Source organism: Centroberyx affinis, unplaced genomic scaffold (genome assembly GCF_046629955.1).
Source record: "Centroberyx affinis isolate AG114_WGS23_722 - 3 ecotype Tasmania unplaced genomic scaffold, CSIRO-AGI_Caff_v1 ptg003756l_1, whole genome shotgun sequence".
Taxonomy (NCBI): Eukaryota; Metazoa; Chordata; class Actinopteri; order Beryciformes; family Berycidae; genus Centroberyx; species Centroberyx affinis.
Window position 1 is genome coordinate 300885 of NW_027281633.1, and position 17939 is coordinate 318823.

Consider the following 17939-nt stretch of genomic DNA (forward strand, 5'->3'; position numbering starts at 1 on the left):
CATTTACAAGAAGTTAACACAATTAAAAAATGTAGAAGAATGACTGTTTTGATCATAGTTTCACTGTTATCTCTCTACCTACAATACAGAAAGTCATGGAATTCTGGACAAAATCATATCTGACAATAAAAATATTCTTAGATTTGGGTTTGGGGTCTGTGGCTCTAATGTGGACTACATTAGGGGTCCTTGATATGAAAAAGGTTGAGAATCACTGTCCTATGGCATTACTATAGGATTTTCTGTGGCATAATTTTTAACCTATAGTAAATGCATGATATTTTAAAGGTTTGCTTTGGTATATACATATCTTTCTAAAAAAGTATTAGGTGTGCTACAGTCCATTTTCATTCGGGTAACCGTCTATATCCAGTCTGTCCGTGACCAGAGACTGGCTGCTCGTGAAACAATGACGTCATCCCTTTTCTTGGAACAAAGGGTACACTCGTTTAAAGCGCCCGGTGGAGCGGTGACGTCCCGGGCAAACCTGAAAGCCACAGTCAAACACAATTTAACACTACACAATTCAGTGGGCAAACGTATCAAAAGAAACATTGAAAGCCAATGGACGTTGCCTTATTTCTTCGGTTGGTAAGCTAGTTTAATTCAGCGAGAGAACTTCTACAAAGCCATGTACCTAGATATAGTGAGCTTGCTATTTGTTTGGGTGCACTACATATAAATTAACGTTAGGCCTGGAAACTTACAATGGAAACTTCTAGGCTCTACACTACATTAAGTATGCTAGGCTACATAACACAACATTCATGAATTCGTATGAAGGGTGAATTACCTTTAGCCTACAGGTCTATTCATATATGACCATAAACTTGGACCTACAGTCAGGTTCTCTGAATTGGTTTGTTAAATAATTCAGTGCAGCTATTATTATTTTAATTTCATAGAATTCCTTCTTTCGTTCCAAATCAAAATGGCTGTGGACTAACGTTAGCCTACCTGCTGTAGTTAACATATTACTTATCATATTACGACGCTCCAGTTCTAACTGTCTGGTTGGTTTGTATTATTCATTCTATTACGGCAATGCACTCCGCCCTTGCCGCTAGTGTCCCCCGGGCAGGGACATTAAAACGAGTGCGCCCAAAGCCATCGGATGGGCTTATATTATTGGTCCTCATGATAAAAGCTTAAAGGCACCAACCAATGACTGGGTGCGTTGAATTCATGACCAGCTAGGCACCGGAAGAGCAGAGCAGAGCCAGATGGTGACTTTTCGTATCCAGCAGGTGTAAGAGGTAATAGCTGTAAAGGCTGATATTGATGTGAAATGTGTGTTTTGTAATAATTAGATCGAAACTGTATGTCATTTGTTTTTTGAATACCTATTTACAAGTATATTTCGGTCAGACTTTGAGGTTTTCTTAAGTCTTTAAAAAGCCCAACTTGAAAAGAAGATTCTTTTTATAGGCCTACTTCATGATAAGAATGACACTGATCCTAAAAATATACTTGAATCGTTTTTATTTTGTATGGAAAGTGCTGTAGGTTGGGCAAGTTAAAATAGAAAGTGAACATTATATTGCAACTCTGCATGGTGAAGAATAGAAAGAGGTAATAAAATAAAATAAAGATAATGTACATAATATAAAACTGTTATACCTTTGTATTATGAACGTGTTGTTGATTTTTTTTTTCTTTAATAAAGGAGGAGGATGCACTAAAGAAATAAAGGAGCAAAATGAAATGATACAAGTATATATAGCCTACATATAATATAACATAAGACTATTAATATGTATGCAGTATTCAAGGCAATGTGTTTACTCAGTCGCAGGCTATCAAAGCTGCATGTAAACAGTTTCATCAGAAGGAGTATGACCAATAGTCGGGTGACCCTGCATGTAAAAGTATCCCGTGTTAACACGCTCTTTCCCTTTAAGCCTCGTGTTGTTCTGCCTTACAGGAAGTGCGAGGGGTGTTTCCTATGCGATTCCAGCTGATCTCCAGCACAACAGACGGAAGTCTCCCTGTAAAACCGACCTATCTGCCCGCTCCGCCGCTCCGTCCTCCGGTGCTGGACAGAGGAGATCAGCAGCGTCCACTATCTGGATTATTATCGGGGGATTAATAACGGGAGGGGGTGAGGGGGGGGGATCCTCGGTCGCTCTCCCCTCTCGTCACCGTTACCGTCAGCCGGTGCTGGTTTGACTTGGCCGTCGGTAGGAGGACTGTCATGATCCCAGTTTGGAGATGGCGTCCTTCCCCAGTTTGTGCAAGGCTGCTCGGCCAGCGGAGGAGGAGAACGGAGAGCTGGACCAGTCTCTCCAGGAGATGCTGAAGGCCATCGCCGACGAGCGGAACCGACTCAACATCAGACAGGAGATCAGCGGACTCGGTAAGCAGCCTGCACGGTTGACTCCATTACTTACAGCGGCCCTGTTGAGCAACAATGCTCAAGTTCACTGCTTAGGAATCAGGATGGGAAACCCCAGCTGTCCTATAGACTTATGCAGCTTTTCAATGGCCTCTATTAACTTCTATTAACCGAGTCCCTTTTTAGAATGCCTGGTTAATAAAGACTGCTCTGTGCCTGCAGTCGGGACGAAGCAGCAGAATAACAAAGGCATGAACACCAGTTGATATTCAGAACTACCGAGCACTTAGCCCCGAATCGGTACACTGCAAACCCAAGAGTCTGTAGGTTTCACTCCAGCAAAAAGCTGCTGTAGTGTTTGGTTGGAGTGAAAACCTGCAGACTCTTAGCTAGCTGCTGTAGTGTTTGGTTGTGGTGAAAAACCTTTATATTCTTGGGACATGATTGAAAACCACTGGCTTAGAGGAGCAACATGGATTCTCTTGCTTGTCTTGTTTGCCTGCCACCAGTCTTTATTACTGCAATTTAACATAGTCCTTCCAACTTGAAATTGAATATGTGATAAAGTTCTCCTCCAATGTTTTTGTTGCTGTTGGTAGATGGTAATGCACTGTAGAACCTCTACCAAGATATGGCAGCTATCATGGACATTTATTCTTATGTGTAGGTCTACTTATATGTATGTGTTTACAGGATCAGATTTTTATAGTGGGTTCATTATGGATAAAGTGTTGGGTAAGCCCACCTAACTCAGTTTACCCACCTTTTATTTGTGAAATACAGTAGTTTACCACCTTTTTACGCTGACTTCTTCATGGCATACATTTATAGTACATGTCATAGTAACTCGCATCAAATTAATGTAAATTATATTAGGATAGGGTATTTTCTGAAAATGACAAATTCTGACAATTGTTTGGTTTATTTTGGTGGTTGTTTATGAACATCCCTGATTGCTGATTGTAGTTAAACAACCTTTTTATGTATCACTACATCACTGGGGGTAATGGCTTATTTTAGATCAGATCAGATCATATGCCTTTGTCATGTGGTGCAGGGAATCAAAAGGATTGCTAAGCATTAGTTCAGACAGAGAATGTATTCCCACCGCTTTCTATGGGCACAAAAGTGGCTACGCATTAGGCAACTAATAGTCTAATTACCACTGACACATATACAGTAGGGTCACAACACCCTCATCAACCGTAACCTCATCAACCATACCCAGCAATGTAGTGGTAAATAAAAAAAAAAAGTGGGTTAACTCTAAAAAAAAAAAAGCATTAAATTCTGTTTATATTTCCTTTAAAGATAATCAGTTTGATTCTACTTACTATGACGTGTACTACTAATTTATGCCGTAAAGACTTATATCAGCCAAAGGCGGTGCTGAACTCTATTTCATAAATAAATCAGTCTATTCAGATTATAATTGGGTCCCATTGATGCCGACCAGGTGTGCTTATTTGTAGATTATCACGTGAAGGTGAAGGACAGTATTGATCAAACAATCCTGGATAAGCTTCAGTGTCGCGGTGATAGGAAAACCAAACATGCAGGTACAATGGAGCAGCAGCTCATGCATGCAGCGACCCTCTCTCCGAACTGATTGATTTCGTCCTCGACATGTGTGTTCACAATTAGCGCCGACTGAAGCCTGGAGATATCTGGTTTGGGAATTCAATCAGTGCCACAGTGAGTTCCCAGCAGACTGTTGTGGTGCTTGTTTTTGCGGCCCATTGTTCTGACAGGGAAATCAATAGAGCACTGTTCCCCAAACTATGACTTCATCACAGCACATGGAGCTCCTTGGATTGCCTGACTACCTCAGCGTTGTTGTTAGCGAGGTAGATCTGTCATCTATTCTGGTTTGGAATTTGCAAGGTTATCAAAGGTTAAACTACACACATGAATGCTGTTCTGACATGAAGCAGATCTTTATCTTACCAGCGACTTCCCTCTAGTTACAACTTCCCTCAAGTTTTGGAGATGGTGATTGGTTCAGGGATTAACTGTAAATTTTAAACTTGTTTTTGTTGTGTAGTTCAATTCTCAATTCTCAATCAGGTTAGCTAAGCATGGCTTGTCTGTGCTCTTTGCTGTAATTTCCCTTCTCTAGTGTTCATACCAGTTAAGAACACATGACGAAATAGCTGGATATGATCTTCAGTTCAGGCTTCATTTCGTTCTGCTAGGCTCTCCAAGCATGAGGAAGTGCTGGCTATCAGATGTCAACATCTGTCTCCTTATACCCATAAACCCTCGTGTTTTGGAGTCATTTCCTGTAGTCGGTTTGGATTATGTTCTCACTAGAGCATTTTCAGGCATCTCGTGCGATTTATTTAGTGCCACCTGAATTCAAATGGCATTGTTCTCACCTGGCCAAACAAACTGAACTAAAAGAGTCAACGCTCCAGAGTTCAAATAAGCCCTTCCAAACACACTTGGTGTGAACACATCTTTTAAAAAACCCTCCACACACTCTCTCTCCCGTTGTTTTGTACTCATTTTCCGCTGGATGGTTTCGGGAGCAATTATGCCAATATCAACGCCACACTAAAGCCCAGCATGGACAAACTTCAAGAAAGTAAAGGACAAGCTGGTTCAGTGCAAGGCAGCGTGGCTCCACCGCAACAAAAAGCATCCCGCTATTTCTACCAGCGAGGAAGAAGGACCTAGCCAAACTAGTATGACAGCATGCATGCTAATATCTCTGAAGTGTGACAGAAGCTGACCTGAGAGAATCTTGGTCCTCATCGCCAATATGACAAAAAAGCTAAAAAAAAAGATATGCAACCAATCAGAATCTTAGAGAGTAGCTTTGTAAATCTTGGCATGCACCGAATATTCAAACAATGCACTGAATAGACCGTGAGAAAATAGGCATGTGCACATTCCGAGGCAGGATACAGGCACAAAATGTGGTCCATACTTGCAGGTTAGTGAGCAGTCACTCTGTTCCTCTCTCTGCTAAATCACATTAGTGCTATGTAGTGTGTGGCTGTTCGTTGGCCTTCCCCTGCTGTGGCGATACCCGAGGTTTATTTGGTTAGTCTACCTTCATAAATGTGCTTGTACTCTTGTGATTTGTCCCTAGAAAATATAGGCTACCAGTTATGTGTGTCTGTCCTTGGATGCTCCTCTAAATGCTGCTGTCTCTGAGTCAGTTCTTCAGTCTGGCCGTAACAATTAGCTTCCATAGCTTCCATTAACTGACTCAGGCCCGTACTAAAGTGGCACCGCAGTTTAAGGACACTGTATGATCAAGCAATACTGGTTCAATGCCAGTACGTTAGAGCTCCATCAGACCCTTGAAGGCCTGAGAAAATCATTCAACCCACGAAGAGGAACAGCAGATTTCAGTCAAAGATGAAGCAGATGGATGGAAAACGGGTCAATGGCAGGTTTAATTGACCAACACGCGTGTGGGTCTCCAAAGAAATGAATGGGTCTCCAGTGAAAGATGGTTCTGCCTCAGTGTGTTGTCCACTAAATGAGGTTATAGATATGAAGAGGAGCAGGTAATTGGCTCATCTGCTGAGACAATAGTGTAGTAAAACATTATTTTCTCTGGGTAAGCTCATGTATGAGTACAGTGCTACAGAATAGTAAAAATAGCTGATGACGGCGTGTGACCTATCCATGATTAAGACTTTTGTGACAGACACAAACGAATACAAATCATGCTGAATGTTTAATCCCCACTGTGTGGCTGAGCTGTACACAACTAAACTGTGATTTTCTGTCACTGTGAAACATGGTGTGATGTGTGTGTCAAGGCTTAAAGCCGTAAAAAAATGTTCAGATGCTGCATTTGGGAAGGCACGTATTCACTTGGATAACAATAAAATGTGCAACTCTTTTTCCGCCAATTGCTTACAAGTCAGATGTTAATCAGGATATATTCCATTTTATTATTTTAGCATATTGAGCCATTATTAGAGAAAAATTACAAACTGGTGTGTGTGCGGAGCTGTAGACCATTGCTCAGAGGGGAGCATATCATTACAGACAGAAGGAGATCACAGTGGGAGGCCCACCCATCTGTTTCAATTCTCCAGAACCAACACACCCAGATAGTACAGTCTGTTTGCTTAACTGCACTTGGGTGACATGGCCGTGTCTTGTTCCATAAAACTGTATGGCCAGGATCGCTGGACTATAGAAACATGTCAACCAGAACCACTAATCATAATGGAACTATAGAAAGATGTCAGCCACAACCACTAATCATAATGACTGGGGCCAGTTGCATAAAGCTAGTTTAAGACTAGTCTAAACCTTAGACTGGTCTTAGATTCTCAGGTTGGACTAGGCTAATTAAGACTGTCTGTTACTTAAATATGACGACTGACTTATTTTGAGGTAGGAAAGTTAGCCACCTCCCCCCTGGCTAATCTTGAGTTAAGAATTTTGTTGTTATGGCATCGAGTCGGCCTAACTGTCAGAGCGGGAAGTTTAAATACTGAAGCTATTTCATAAAGGATGGCAAATCTTTGGTTTTTGGAAAGAACTAGGGCTGGGCGATATGGACCAAAAATCATATCTCGGTATTTTTAGGCTGAATAGCGATACACGATATATATCTCGATATTTTCTACGAAGTAGGCTAAATGTTCAGTTGTAAGTCAAAGCCACATGTGAGATGTCACAAGCACTTTTATTAAAACAAGACTGTGATCAAAATAAAATGCAAAGACAGGGTTTCCTTCCCTGTTTTAGAACAGTCTGGTAAGTTCAGAAAATTACATCACTTTATTGTAATGCAGCCTTTAAAACCAGGAAAAGACAACACTTATGCCATAGCACGATATTACGATATCCAAAATCTAAGACGATATCTAGTCTCATATCACGATATCGATATAATATCGATATATCGCCCAGCCCTAGAAAGAACCTGAAGAAGAGTGAGTCTTTAGAGACAGAAACAAACCATTAGGGATCTACAACAATCAAGAAGTAGCAGGAACAGGTAAATATAAGTGTCTATAGCAAGTTTGACTTAAGGTCACATTTAAGTCTAAGACTGGGTCTATCTTTATGCACCTGGCCACTGGACTATAGAAAGATGTCAACCACAACCACTAATCATAATGGCTGGACTATAGAAAGATGTCAACCATAACCACCAATCATAATGGAACTATAGAAAGATGTCAGCCACAACCACTAATCATAATGGCTGGACTATAGAAAGATGTCAACCACAACCACTAATCATAACGGAACTATAGAAAGATGTCAACCACAACCACTAATCATAACGGAACTATAGAAAGATGTCAACCACAACCACTAATCATAATGGAACTATAGAAAGATGTCAACCAATCCACTAATCATAATGGAACTATAGAAAGATGTCAACCAATCCACTAATCATAATGGAACTATAGAAAGATGTCAACCAATCCACTAATCATAATGGAACTATAGAAAGATGTCAACCACAACCACTAATCCTAATGACTGGACTATAGAAAGATGTCAACCAATCCACTAATCATGACTGGACTATAGAAAGATGTCAACTAAAACCACTAATCATAATGGCCGTGTCTGTTATCCTTCTATTTTCTGTTGGGTGAAGCGTTGCGTGTCGCCTATTTTGCTGCTTTTCCCCCTCAAGTCGAAGCCACCCAGTAGTAAAGAGACTACAGCTTCCTGCTCGAACGTAGGCTTAGTCAGCGCTCTTGTGAGGAAATCAGCTGTAGGTTCCTGCAGAGTGACTCTAATCCATGTGACATCCTCAAGTCGGGTCTTGTCATCAAACCTGCTGCATGTCGCCAATTTCACTGCTCATTTTCAAGCACTCAAGTACTATGCGCTGAAGACATGCCTCGAGGATAGAGAGAGAAGACACATGACTGACACACACACACTCACACACACACACACACAGAGACCCATAACAGAGTCTGAACACATGACAGAGGTGATACCGAGGATGTATCATGGGTTAGAGTCACCCAGTAACATACATCTTTCTATAGGGTTAGTATGCTTTGCTAGGCTTGTGTATGATGTAGGAAAGTGGTTGGTTTGTTCTCCTGTGTGTGTATGTGTGTGTGTGTGTGACATGATTGCATTAGGGTTTAATTAACACTTCTTGGGCTCAGAGGTACAATGGCTACATTTACATGCCAGAGTTGCCCAGCGATTGGTCACACTCCGGTTAAGGTTTTATTCAGGTTAATCTGTCTACATGAACCTTTGATACCCGGCGATTGAGTCTCTGTTACCGTGAATAAACCAGTGAACAGAATATCCCCCCTCCCTCTTTGACTGAGCAGTAGCTTACCTCTAATACAGGGGAAACAAATGATGATCCCAATGGTAATCTGTGGTATCTTCTTATAGCTCCTGATAAATAACCAGCTGACCGATTGACTTCACCACGTCAAGATCCAAGCAGACCCAAGCAGCTTCCACAGAAATTGATTTTGCAATAAATGACTATAGCCTAGATATAGATGATGTTGCAATCGGTGACAGTGATAATTCAACTGCTGTCTTGATAATGCTGACTGCCAGTGTCCAGCAGTCACAAACTTATCTTCGGTTATTTTTGTGTAATTGACATTGACCATGGCTGGAACCAAGCAGATCATTTAAAGTGTCACAACAGGTAAAAATGACTGTGAATATCCTCATGTTCCTAACAGTCCAGGACTCCATAACTCCTGAATGTCGCATCCTAGACTTAAGCTGTCATGGCTCAATCAACGCTGGATATTTCTGTTCATCCGTCCTCTCATCCGCCCACCCGTCCACCCCATCCACCCATCTTCCGTTTCAGTCTTTCATCCAGGTCACTGGAGCTTTGATTGTGCACCAGGGAGCCCCCACCAAAGTATTATATAACTGACACGAAAATAAAATATACAAAAGATGGCTCATGAAATTTCCTCAAAGTGCCAAGAGAGATAGATATTGGGTGATTCAGCTCTCTTTAATCAGATGACGTGTGGTAGTGTACCAGGGCTCCAGAACACAGTTGATGTATATTTAAAGTGGGATGTGCAGCTATAAATAGAGCAGGACTTTTATCAACGTCTCAGAGGCTGCTGCAGAACTGTACTGCTTCACTCTGGAATACTAACGCGGACACTTAGAGGATGCACTGGGTATCAGCCAAATGTAAGACGAAATTTAAGACCTTTTTAATGGTACCTGGAAATGGATTTAAGACCAATTTAACAACCAAAATAAAGAAACGAAATGCTGCTAAAACAAGCCTATTTCTGATTGAACATGGCTAATGAAAGTTATGGAACTATAAACGAGCAGTATAAGAGAAAGGACACCCGGAAAATAAATGTCCAACATGTTTGTCAAATTGTATTAACCCTGTTCTGTATTAATCTAAGAGTGGACATGTGGGTCAAACTTGCTGTGACGAGTAATATAATACAACAATCTTATTTCATTTACCTTATTTTCCAACTCTGCCTCGACTAAACATCACTGAATCTATCAATACCGCTATCTAATTTTATAGTTGTAGACATAATGTAACATAAATCCTCCCTATATCAGTGATACACAAGAGCACCATACAGACCATAGTTGAGCTCAGTTTCTCATAAGTCCTACAATGTTTTGTTGGCCAGTATTGGGAAGCGGTCCATTGTAGGGCATATATGAAAGGTAGAGTTGGCAATCTCCCTTTAGTATTTTTTCTTTTTAATGAAACAGCAGGAAGACTGACAGGGAGACACAGGACAGAAGATGCTGGCTGGCTGGGATTCAGTCCTGAAACAGAAGGGCTGTGAATGGTTCCGCAGGCAGGTGGTTTTTTTTACCACAAAAACATCTCTTGGCACTTGTTTTCTTCAATGAACAATCTTGTTTTTTTTCTCTTGGATTAAAATGTACTCCAACAAGACCATGTGTAGGCCATTCAGTGGGCTAACACTTTATATCAGGAGTGGAAATCCCTCTGAAGTCAGCCACATGACTCAATTCAATTACAAATGTAAGCCTCCAGCGACCAGTCACTCACCAAGTCTTTTTATTAATTCAATATAGGCCTGACATAGGTCTGACTTAGAAAGTGGGCTGTCTGCCCTCTCTCTCTTTCAGCCTATGTAGAAATCAAATTCAGACTTTCTACATTTCATCCCTTTAATTTTTCAATCTTATCTGGGATTGATGATCTTTTTATTCTGATGATATACTTTATTACCACTTTCAGTCTTGGTAATAAGGATCCTGTCCTTTTATTATAGGACAGGATCCTTACAGGACTTTTGCCTGACTGTTGAAAAATCACCTCTGTTCATAGAAAACCATGTGAAAATTTCCATTGTTCTTTTCTTCATGTGAGGGTTAAATGGGGAAAAAGGGAATCTGTATAATGCACTTTTGGTCCGCTTTGCTATTCATACAGACTGGTGTCAAAGAGCTTGACTGGGGACTGTCAGCACTGTCTGATCATCAAGCAGACTCATAAATAATGACTCTAGTATCCACAAGCCCTCTGCTTTTTACTCCCACCTCTGTTCCTTCTTTGCTCTGTTGAAGACTTGCTACCAACACTAGCTATTCTTCCAGCGCAAACATATTCAATATTCATAGTTACTTTGCTGGGATGAGCCCTCTCCGTGTTGTTTCCTCCACCGACTTTAAAACGCTTCATCCTTCTTTCTTCTTTCTTTTCCACGGCTAACACTGGAATCTAGGTCTATGCGTGGGTAGTGAATCGACTTGGCGTGCTTGTGCCATTCGTTGCTCCGTTTCTGGTGGATAGTGTTTAACCTGGCGGTGGGTGTTCGTCTGCCAAAGGCCACAGAGTCTTCGTCTTCCCATCTGATCTCCACCATGCAGCTCCCTGGGTAAATATTTCATGTCCACATCCGCACACTTCCCAGGCCGGGCCACAAACGTCTTCTTTAATTCATCGGCTTGGAAATGTTTGGATTTACTTATTCAAGGCAGAGAATGAGGCTTGGCTTTTGAGACTGATTGGATTATCGGTGACTTTGTTTTTGTAGTGCAATAGTAATGACTATAGCTTTGCCCAGAAAGAGCAACTTAAAGTTCACTCTCTAATTTCAGGTTTGTGTGCTTAGTGGTGGTTTTACAGGCTGGAATAACGGGGAAATCACATTTTCAAATGGAATATACAGTGGCCCTGAGGGGCAAAACACAACATTTCAGAAAACACAACGACATTTCAGAAAACACAACGACATTTCACACAACATTTCACAAAACACAACATTTCAGAAAACACATTTCAGAAAACACGACATTTCAGAAAACACGACATTTCACAAAACACAACATTTCACAAAACACATTTCACAAAACACAACATTTCACAAAACACAACATTTCACATTGTTGTGTTTTGTGAAATGTCGTGTTTTGTGAAATGTTGTTGTGTTTTGTGAAATGTTGTTTTGTTTTGTGAAATGTAGCTGTGTTTTGTGAAATGTCATTGTGTTTTGTGAAATGTCATTGTGTTTTGTGGCCACTGTAGGAATACCATGTTTCTTTGTATCCGACAAAGCATATATTACAGTATTACTACAGTACAGACCTTGTATGTTGTGCTGCGTTCCCCGCTGTCTTCCTGTTCCACAACACAAGTCGTAGTACACTGGATCCTCGTCTGCCAACTCTGCTGAATGTGCTTCTGAAAGTGCCAGAAACCGGCGAGCTCACCTTTTTTTAGCCCGATAGACGGATCGCTGACCGCAGTACGCTGCTGTCAGCAGCCTCACAGTCAAGTGCCCATACTGGGTCCAAATACAGGGAGGAGAAGACGGAGGAGGGCAGGACAAGGACACCAACCCTCCAGTGATGACTTAGCGGGACCCTCGCCTGGCTCAGATCTGATGGAGATATCGATCCGCAGCTAACTCCTGGGCTTCTGAATTCAGTCTCCGTTTTCATTTCAGTCGATAAGGTCTGCGGGGACGCTGTCCTTTTTGTCTCTGAAGGGGCTACAAAGCAACTTTTTAAAATTTTTGATCCAACCTAAAATACACATCTTTTCACACACTCACTCACATACTTGTTCACTCATTCACCCCGGTACTTTTGAATCAGTTACACATTCACTTCAACCCTCCGCCCTCCCATCTCTCCCTCTCTCTCTTACCAAGGGCCCACTAATTTGTCCGACGCATTGCATTTCACTTTCTCAATTTAATGGGCTCCAACTGCGAGTCCCGGCGTTGTCCTAGTATTTCAGGAAGCGTCCCTATCTCTGCACAGCGTTGCCCTTGGCGGAAAGCAAAATACAATAGTACATTTCTTTCCTGGCACTCTGCCCCGTTTTCATTGTTCTGCCTATCCTCTCTTCGTATTACATACATTAGGATCAGACCAGGGTGTAGGCTCTGACGGCTGTACCCCCGTGCTTTCTCCATAATTGATAGATGGCGATCTGTCATTCTGTGCTATTGGCTCATCCCTCTTCTCCCTGTCTGTCTCTGCTCCCAAATACACTCTGTACACCGGTTCTGCTTCTTTAGCCTTTAGAGTCTTTGTGCCCAGGCTGTGTGAAGATTTTCAAGGTGCTATATGTAGGTCTAGTATTTTTAAACATCAATATATCATTGCCATATTAGTTGTGATGCCTTGGTATAATTACAAATGAGCCAAGGTCGAGATGATTGGTAGCCTCTATCTCACTAATGGTATTCGTAGTGCTAGTGTTTCTGTCAATCTTTACAGCAATGGTCATTTGTGTAAGGTAATTATTATATTAATGTCTCAAAATTATTATAGTAATGATTTATTGATGTTAAATTGCAATAACTTTTTCAAGATCACTGAGTGGGGCAGCGTCTTCTAGCACTATTGGGAGCTGTCCAGTCCAGTACAACTACAACTTTCTGGAAGCCCTCCATCATGGCTTCTCTCCCTTCCCGTCTTTGTGCCAAATTCACTCAAGGAAGATGATCCACGCCAAGTCTCAATGGCGGGAGGCCAGAGGTCATTTCTTCTTCTGTTCTCTACAACCAAAGCAGTGGTTGGTGGGCTTAGTCTGAGGAGAGAGTTGGCTGTCCGCCTGAAGAGAGAGTGGTGTAGTGTGGAGCGTGAACACCTTCTCCACAGCAACCTGTTAACTGTGGCCTGACAGGGCGTTCACACTTTGTGCCACTTGGCTGTTGGGTCACTCTACTCTGACTGAGTACGGTGTGAGAGGCTCTGATTGCATCTATGTAGTGGTCTGCAGCTACAAAGTTTTAAACAAGCAAATCACATTATATACAGAACATTAAATATACAGAAAATCACTTCAGAGCTTACCATTAACCCCAACAATGGATGCAACTGTTCTCCAAGCACCGTGTTTGAGACCTTTACTCCTGTAGTCTTTCAAACAGAAGATGCAGTTCATGAAATGAAGTCACCTTGGTATGGGAAACATGGAAGCATGCAAATCAGATTGGTGTGGACGGCAGAATGACTGTGAAAAGTTCAGCCGTGGCCGACTTTTCTCAGCCGACAAAATTGTTGAATTTCCCTGATGTAAAATTCCAAGAAGTTTCCAGAACATTCCATATAATATATTTCATCCTTATTTGCTAATGTTGTTTTCAGCTCAGAAAAGTTCTAAGTGGGTTGGCGGTCTGGTTTCCATTCCGGTTGGGCTGAAAAGCACCATCGATTGCAATGAATGTGTGAAACAAGTTGTGAAATACATTTGGTTGTATTCCTGTAAAGTGACCCATTTGTAAAATTCCCTGATATTCCCTAACTTCCCCAGAGAACTTATTAAATCCAGTGGCTTTACCTGACCTAAATTCTGTGATATTCCATAAATTCTGTGACCAGCAGGGACCCTGCTAAGAGTCTTATGTAATTTATCAAACACACACCAAACCAACCAATGAATCAAGCAAACTGGTGCTTCTCCTTATCCGCTCCAGATTTAACTGAATAATATTTCTATCTCTATATGTCCATTTCTCCTGGCTATTGCGAGTCCAGCAGTCTTTGCATCCTTATCAGGCTGCTTGTTTGTTGTCTTTGGTCCACTGGCTCAGTTCAAGAGTTCATCACATCTACTGAGTCAGGAATATACTGTATTAGGAAAGGATTAATTGGGAGCAGCAAACCTCTTTGCGCCTGCCTCCTGACCAGTACTCCATTCCACCCACATTAGGCACAAGGGTTTTGAACTAATTAAAGTGGTAATCATCATGAGCCTAGTTTATTTTTTCTTTGTCAATCAAACAGTGTGTCCAGTACTGTGACGTCTTTGTCCTTGGATTTTCTGTTGATGCAGTCTGAGTTTCTGTAGGTGGTGCTCTGTTCTTTGTCTGTTCAACCAGTTAACTACCCAGTTCTTCTTCTATTTATTCCAAACAAACCCAAAAATGTCTATCAGACTTCTTGTGTGCCAGAGAGATTTTTCCCAGGAAAGAGTTACCAGACAGCGGGTATTTAGAACAGCAAATGTGAAAGCTTTCATGGACTGGATATAGGTTGAATCACTGTTGTGTTATAGAGAGTAGAAAAGCAGGCATTTACTTATATGATGTCATGGGTTGTTTAACAAAATGCATTACACACCGAGATGGTCATAAAATTTCATGATGTAAGTGGTTTTCCCTCCGCCCATCGGTTACATTTATATTATTGGTCGGATATTGGTGGTACGCTCAAAAAAGACATCATAAAATACATCCTACAAATGCCCATGGTGCGTAGTCTTGTGGTATGTGTGTTGTGTACTGCCTCCTTTTCTGCAGTGAGCCTCACGGCTAGGCTGGGTTCATCAGATTATGCCCCAAGATCTTAAGATCTAAGAGGTAAAATGTTGACGTGGCAGCTTCCTGGAGGCAAGGTCTGCTTCACTGGAGGAGGTCTGATATACAGACTACTGAAGTGTTTCCATCCGCTCCTGCACAAACCTTTCATTTATATGGGAGAGCTTTTACACAGAAATGCCTGTGTATTAAACGCTGCCAAATTGAACCCCATTGAAATGGTTGCTATGCTACCATTAAACATCAATCAGAAATATGTTTTTTGTTCCGATCTCATTGAACCTGTGTTTTTTTTTTTTTGCACGGGCATAGCAGTCGTTCCAGGCTGTGCTCAGCTTGTGTATTCATGTATGTCTTTATGTGGCAGCATGCAGCAGTCTGGCGTGAAATAATCAGCAGCACAGTGAGGTTTAGCCTCTATGCCTTTGTTATGTCTTTGTCTCCGGGCCATTGTCGGCTTCAACCCACATCACACATCACTGACAAACAAATTCATTAACTGGGTAGAGAATGGCCAACGATGGAGTCAAAATTCAAAGTGATATTTAGAAAATGTAATTAACCTTTGAATGAACAATTAAATATTCTTGGTACTTTTTTATCATAATTATTAGGTATTGATAGCAGATGACTTATCAGACTTATCAGATAATAGTAGCAGAAGGCAGCTTACTGAAAACTTAGCTACCTAATTGCAAGAATAAATCTTAATTTTTCTGTTTGAAGTCTTCTTCCGTGTGCCGTTTTTCCAAGATCCTGTGGGGTAAAGAAGCTTGTTAGCTAGCTAAATAATGTGTCCTCAAGATGTTTTAATTTACCATTCATATGCTGACGATACCCAGCTCCTCCTGTCGTTCCCGCCAGACGACCCCACAGTCTCGGCGCGGATATCGGCATGCCTCGCCGATATCTCGGCTTGGATGAAGGAACGCCACCTTCAGCTTAACTTGTCAAAGACTGAGCTCCTTGTCATCCCAGCCAGTCCCTCTGTACAACAACAGATCAGTATCCAGCTCGAATCAACTGAGCTCATGCCCACAAAGTCTGCCAGAAACTCGGGTGTCATGATTGATGACCAACTAACCTTCAAGGAGCATGTGACTTCTGTTGCTCGGTCATGCCGATTTGCTCTGTACAATATCAGGAAGATCAGACCCTACCTGTCTGAGCATGCAGCACAACTCCTGGTACAGGCTCTTGTAATATCACGCCTTGACTACTGCAACTCCTTACTGGCAGGGCTCCCGGCATGTACGCTCAAACCTCTGCAGATGATCCAGAACGCGGCGGCGCGTCTGGTCTTCAACCGGCCCAAAAGAGCACATGTCACTCCGCTATTCACATCCCTCCACTGGCTCCCAGTTGCTGCCCGCATCAAGAAGTCCTTGATGCTCGCCTACAAAACAATAACCAAAATGGCTCCGACCTACCTGAACTCCCTCATTCAGGTCTACGCTCCCTCCCGCTCACGACGCTCTGCCAAGGAGCGGCGCCTGATGCTGCCACCACAGCAAGGCCCTAAGTCTCTAGCCAGACTCTTCTCTTCTGTGGTTCCCCGGTGGTGGAACGAGTTACCAAACTCCATTCGATCCGCAGAGTCCCTCTCAATCCTTAAGAAAAGGCTAAAGACCCAGCTCTTTAGCGAATACCTTCTCACCTAATGGCCCGGGTAACCAAACAAAAAAAAAAGCACCTATGTCCTGTTGGACCAGAACTTAGCTCTATAGCACTTACTCTCGTTGCTCTCTCCTAACTAGAACCTTGCTTGTGTTGTATGAAAATCTCATGTGTGAGTCGCTTTGGATAAAAGCGTCTGCCAAATGTGAAATTGTAATTTCGAATAATCAAACACACACATTGTAATGCTGTGCTTTAATTTAAATATGCCCAAAGTTATAGTCACATTTTAGCTAGCTAACATGAGCTTTTTCACAGTAGGACTGTATTTTTGGTAGAAAAATGTCAGACAGAAGAAGACAGAACAAAAAGGTTTATTCTTGCAATTAGATAAGTTATTTTTTAAGTAAGTAGTGGGACCTCTGATGGTCCAAGATAACAAGAAGGGATTTTTTGGAAGAACAGAAAAGGTTGTCCTTGCATTTTTTGTCAATTAAACCAAGAAGTGGTTTCTGTGGAATTCATTCAATGCAAATCCATCTCAACAAGATGACCTTCTTCCATTATAGCTCAGGAGTTTTCACAATGAAATTAAGGCTGGGGTAGATCAAAGCAAACAAGGTTAAGCCTCACAACCCCATATTAAGTTAAGCCTAATACAATCACTCCGCGTGAAATTAAATGAAATGCCAATGCACAATGTTTAGGCTACATTGTCATTGTGCAATTAAAGCAAACATTTATCTCCGTTTATGAGGATTTTGTCCTTAGTGTGTGACGGTTCCCTTCAAATTCTAGTGATCCAGTACTATTTTTATTCTTTTTTTAATTCTTTTTCTTCATCATTGTTTCCCCACAATATTAGCAAAGGACACTCCTGCAGGGCTGCCATTGGTACATGAGGCGTTTTAGGACATCTTCTGCCACCTTTGTCACTCCTGGGTGTACTTGGTCAGGCTTAGCCATACGCTTGTCAATCTTAAGCTCTACTTGGTCATTTTTAGCTGTCAGTCACACATATAATTCATCAGACTTAGCCGCTGCCAAGCCTGGAGCAAAAGCATTAAAATGCAGCATGACAGAATAAAAAATGATGCTAACGCTAAATGATGATGAAGCAGAGTTTTCAACTGATCCGCGCTGTCTCATCAAGAAAGATGTCAGCCAGAACCGCTAATCGTGATGGCTGGTGTGGTGTCAAGTGGTGTCATGGAACCTGCCTTCATGTCTTCGCTGTTTATATCTCCGAG

General features: G+C 41.8%; 1 protein-coding gene across 2 annotated transcripts in view; it reads left to right on the forward strand.

Moving 5' to 3' along the window:
* Window positions 1–1230: 1230 nt before the first annotated feature.
* Window positions 1231–17939, forward strand: part of kiaa0930 — a 34149-nt gene continuing 17440 nt past the window's right edge. For both annotated transcript variants that reach the window (XM_071540971.1, XM_071540972.1), the window contains exons 1-2: window positions 1231–1256; window positions 1925–2356. In XM_071540971.1, the coding sequence (XP_071397072.1) occupies window positions 2212–2356 (145 nt within the window). In that variant the 5' untranslated portion in view covers window positions 1231–1256; window positions 1925–2211. The remainder of the gene's footprint in view (window positions 1257–1924; window positions 2357–17939) is intronic.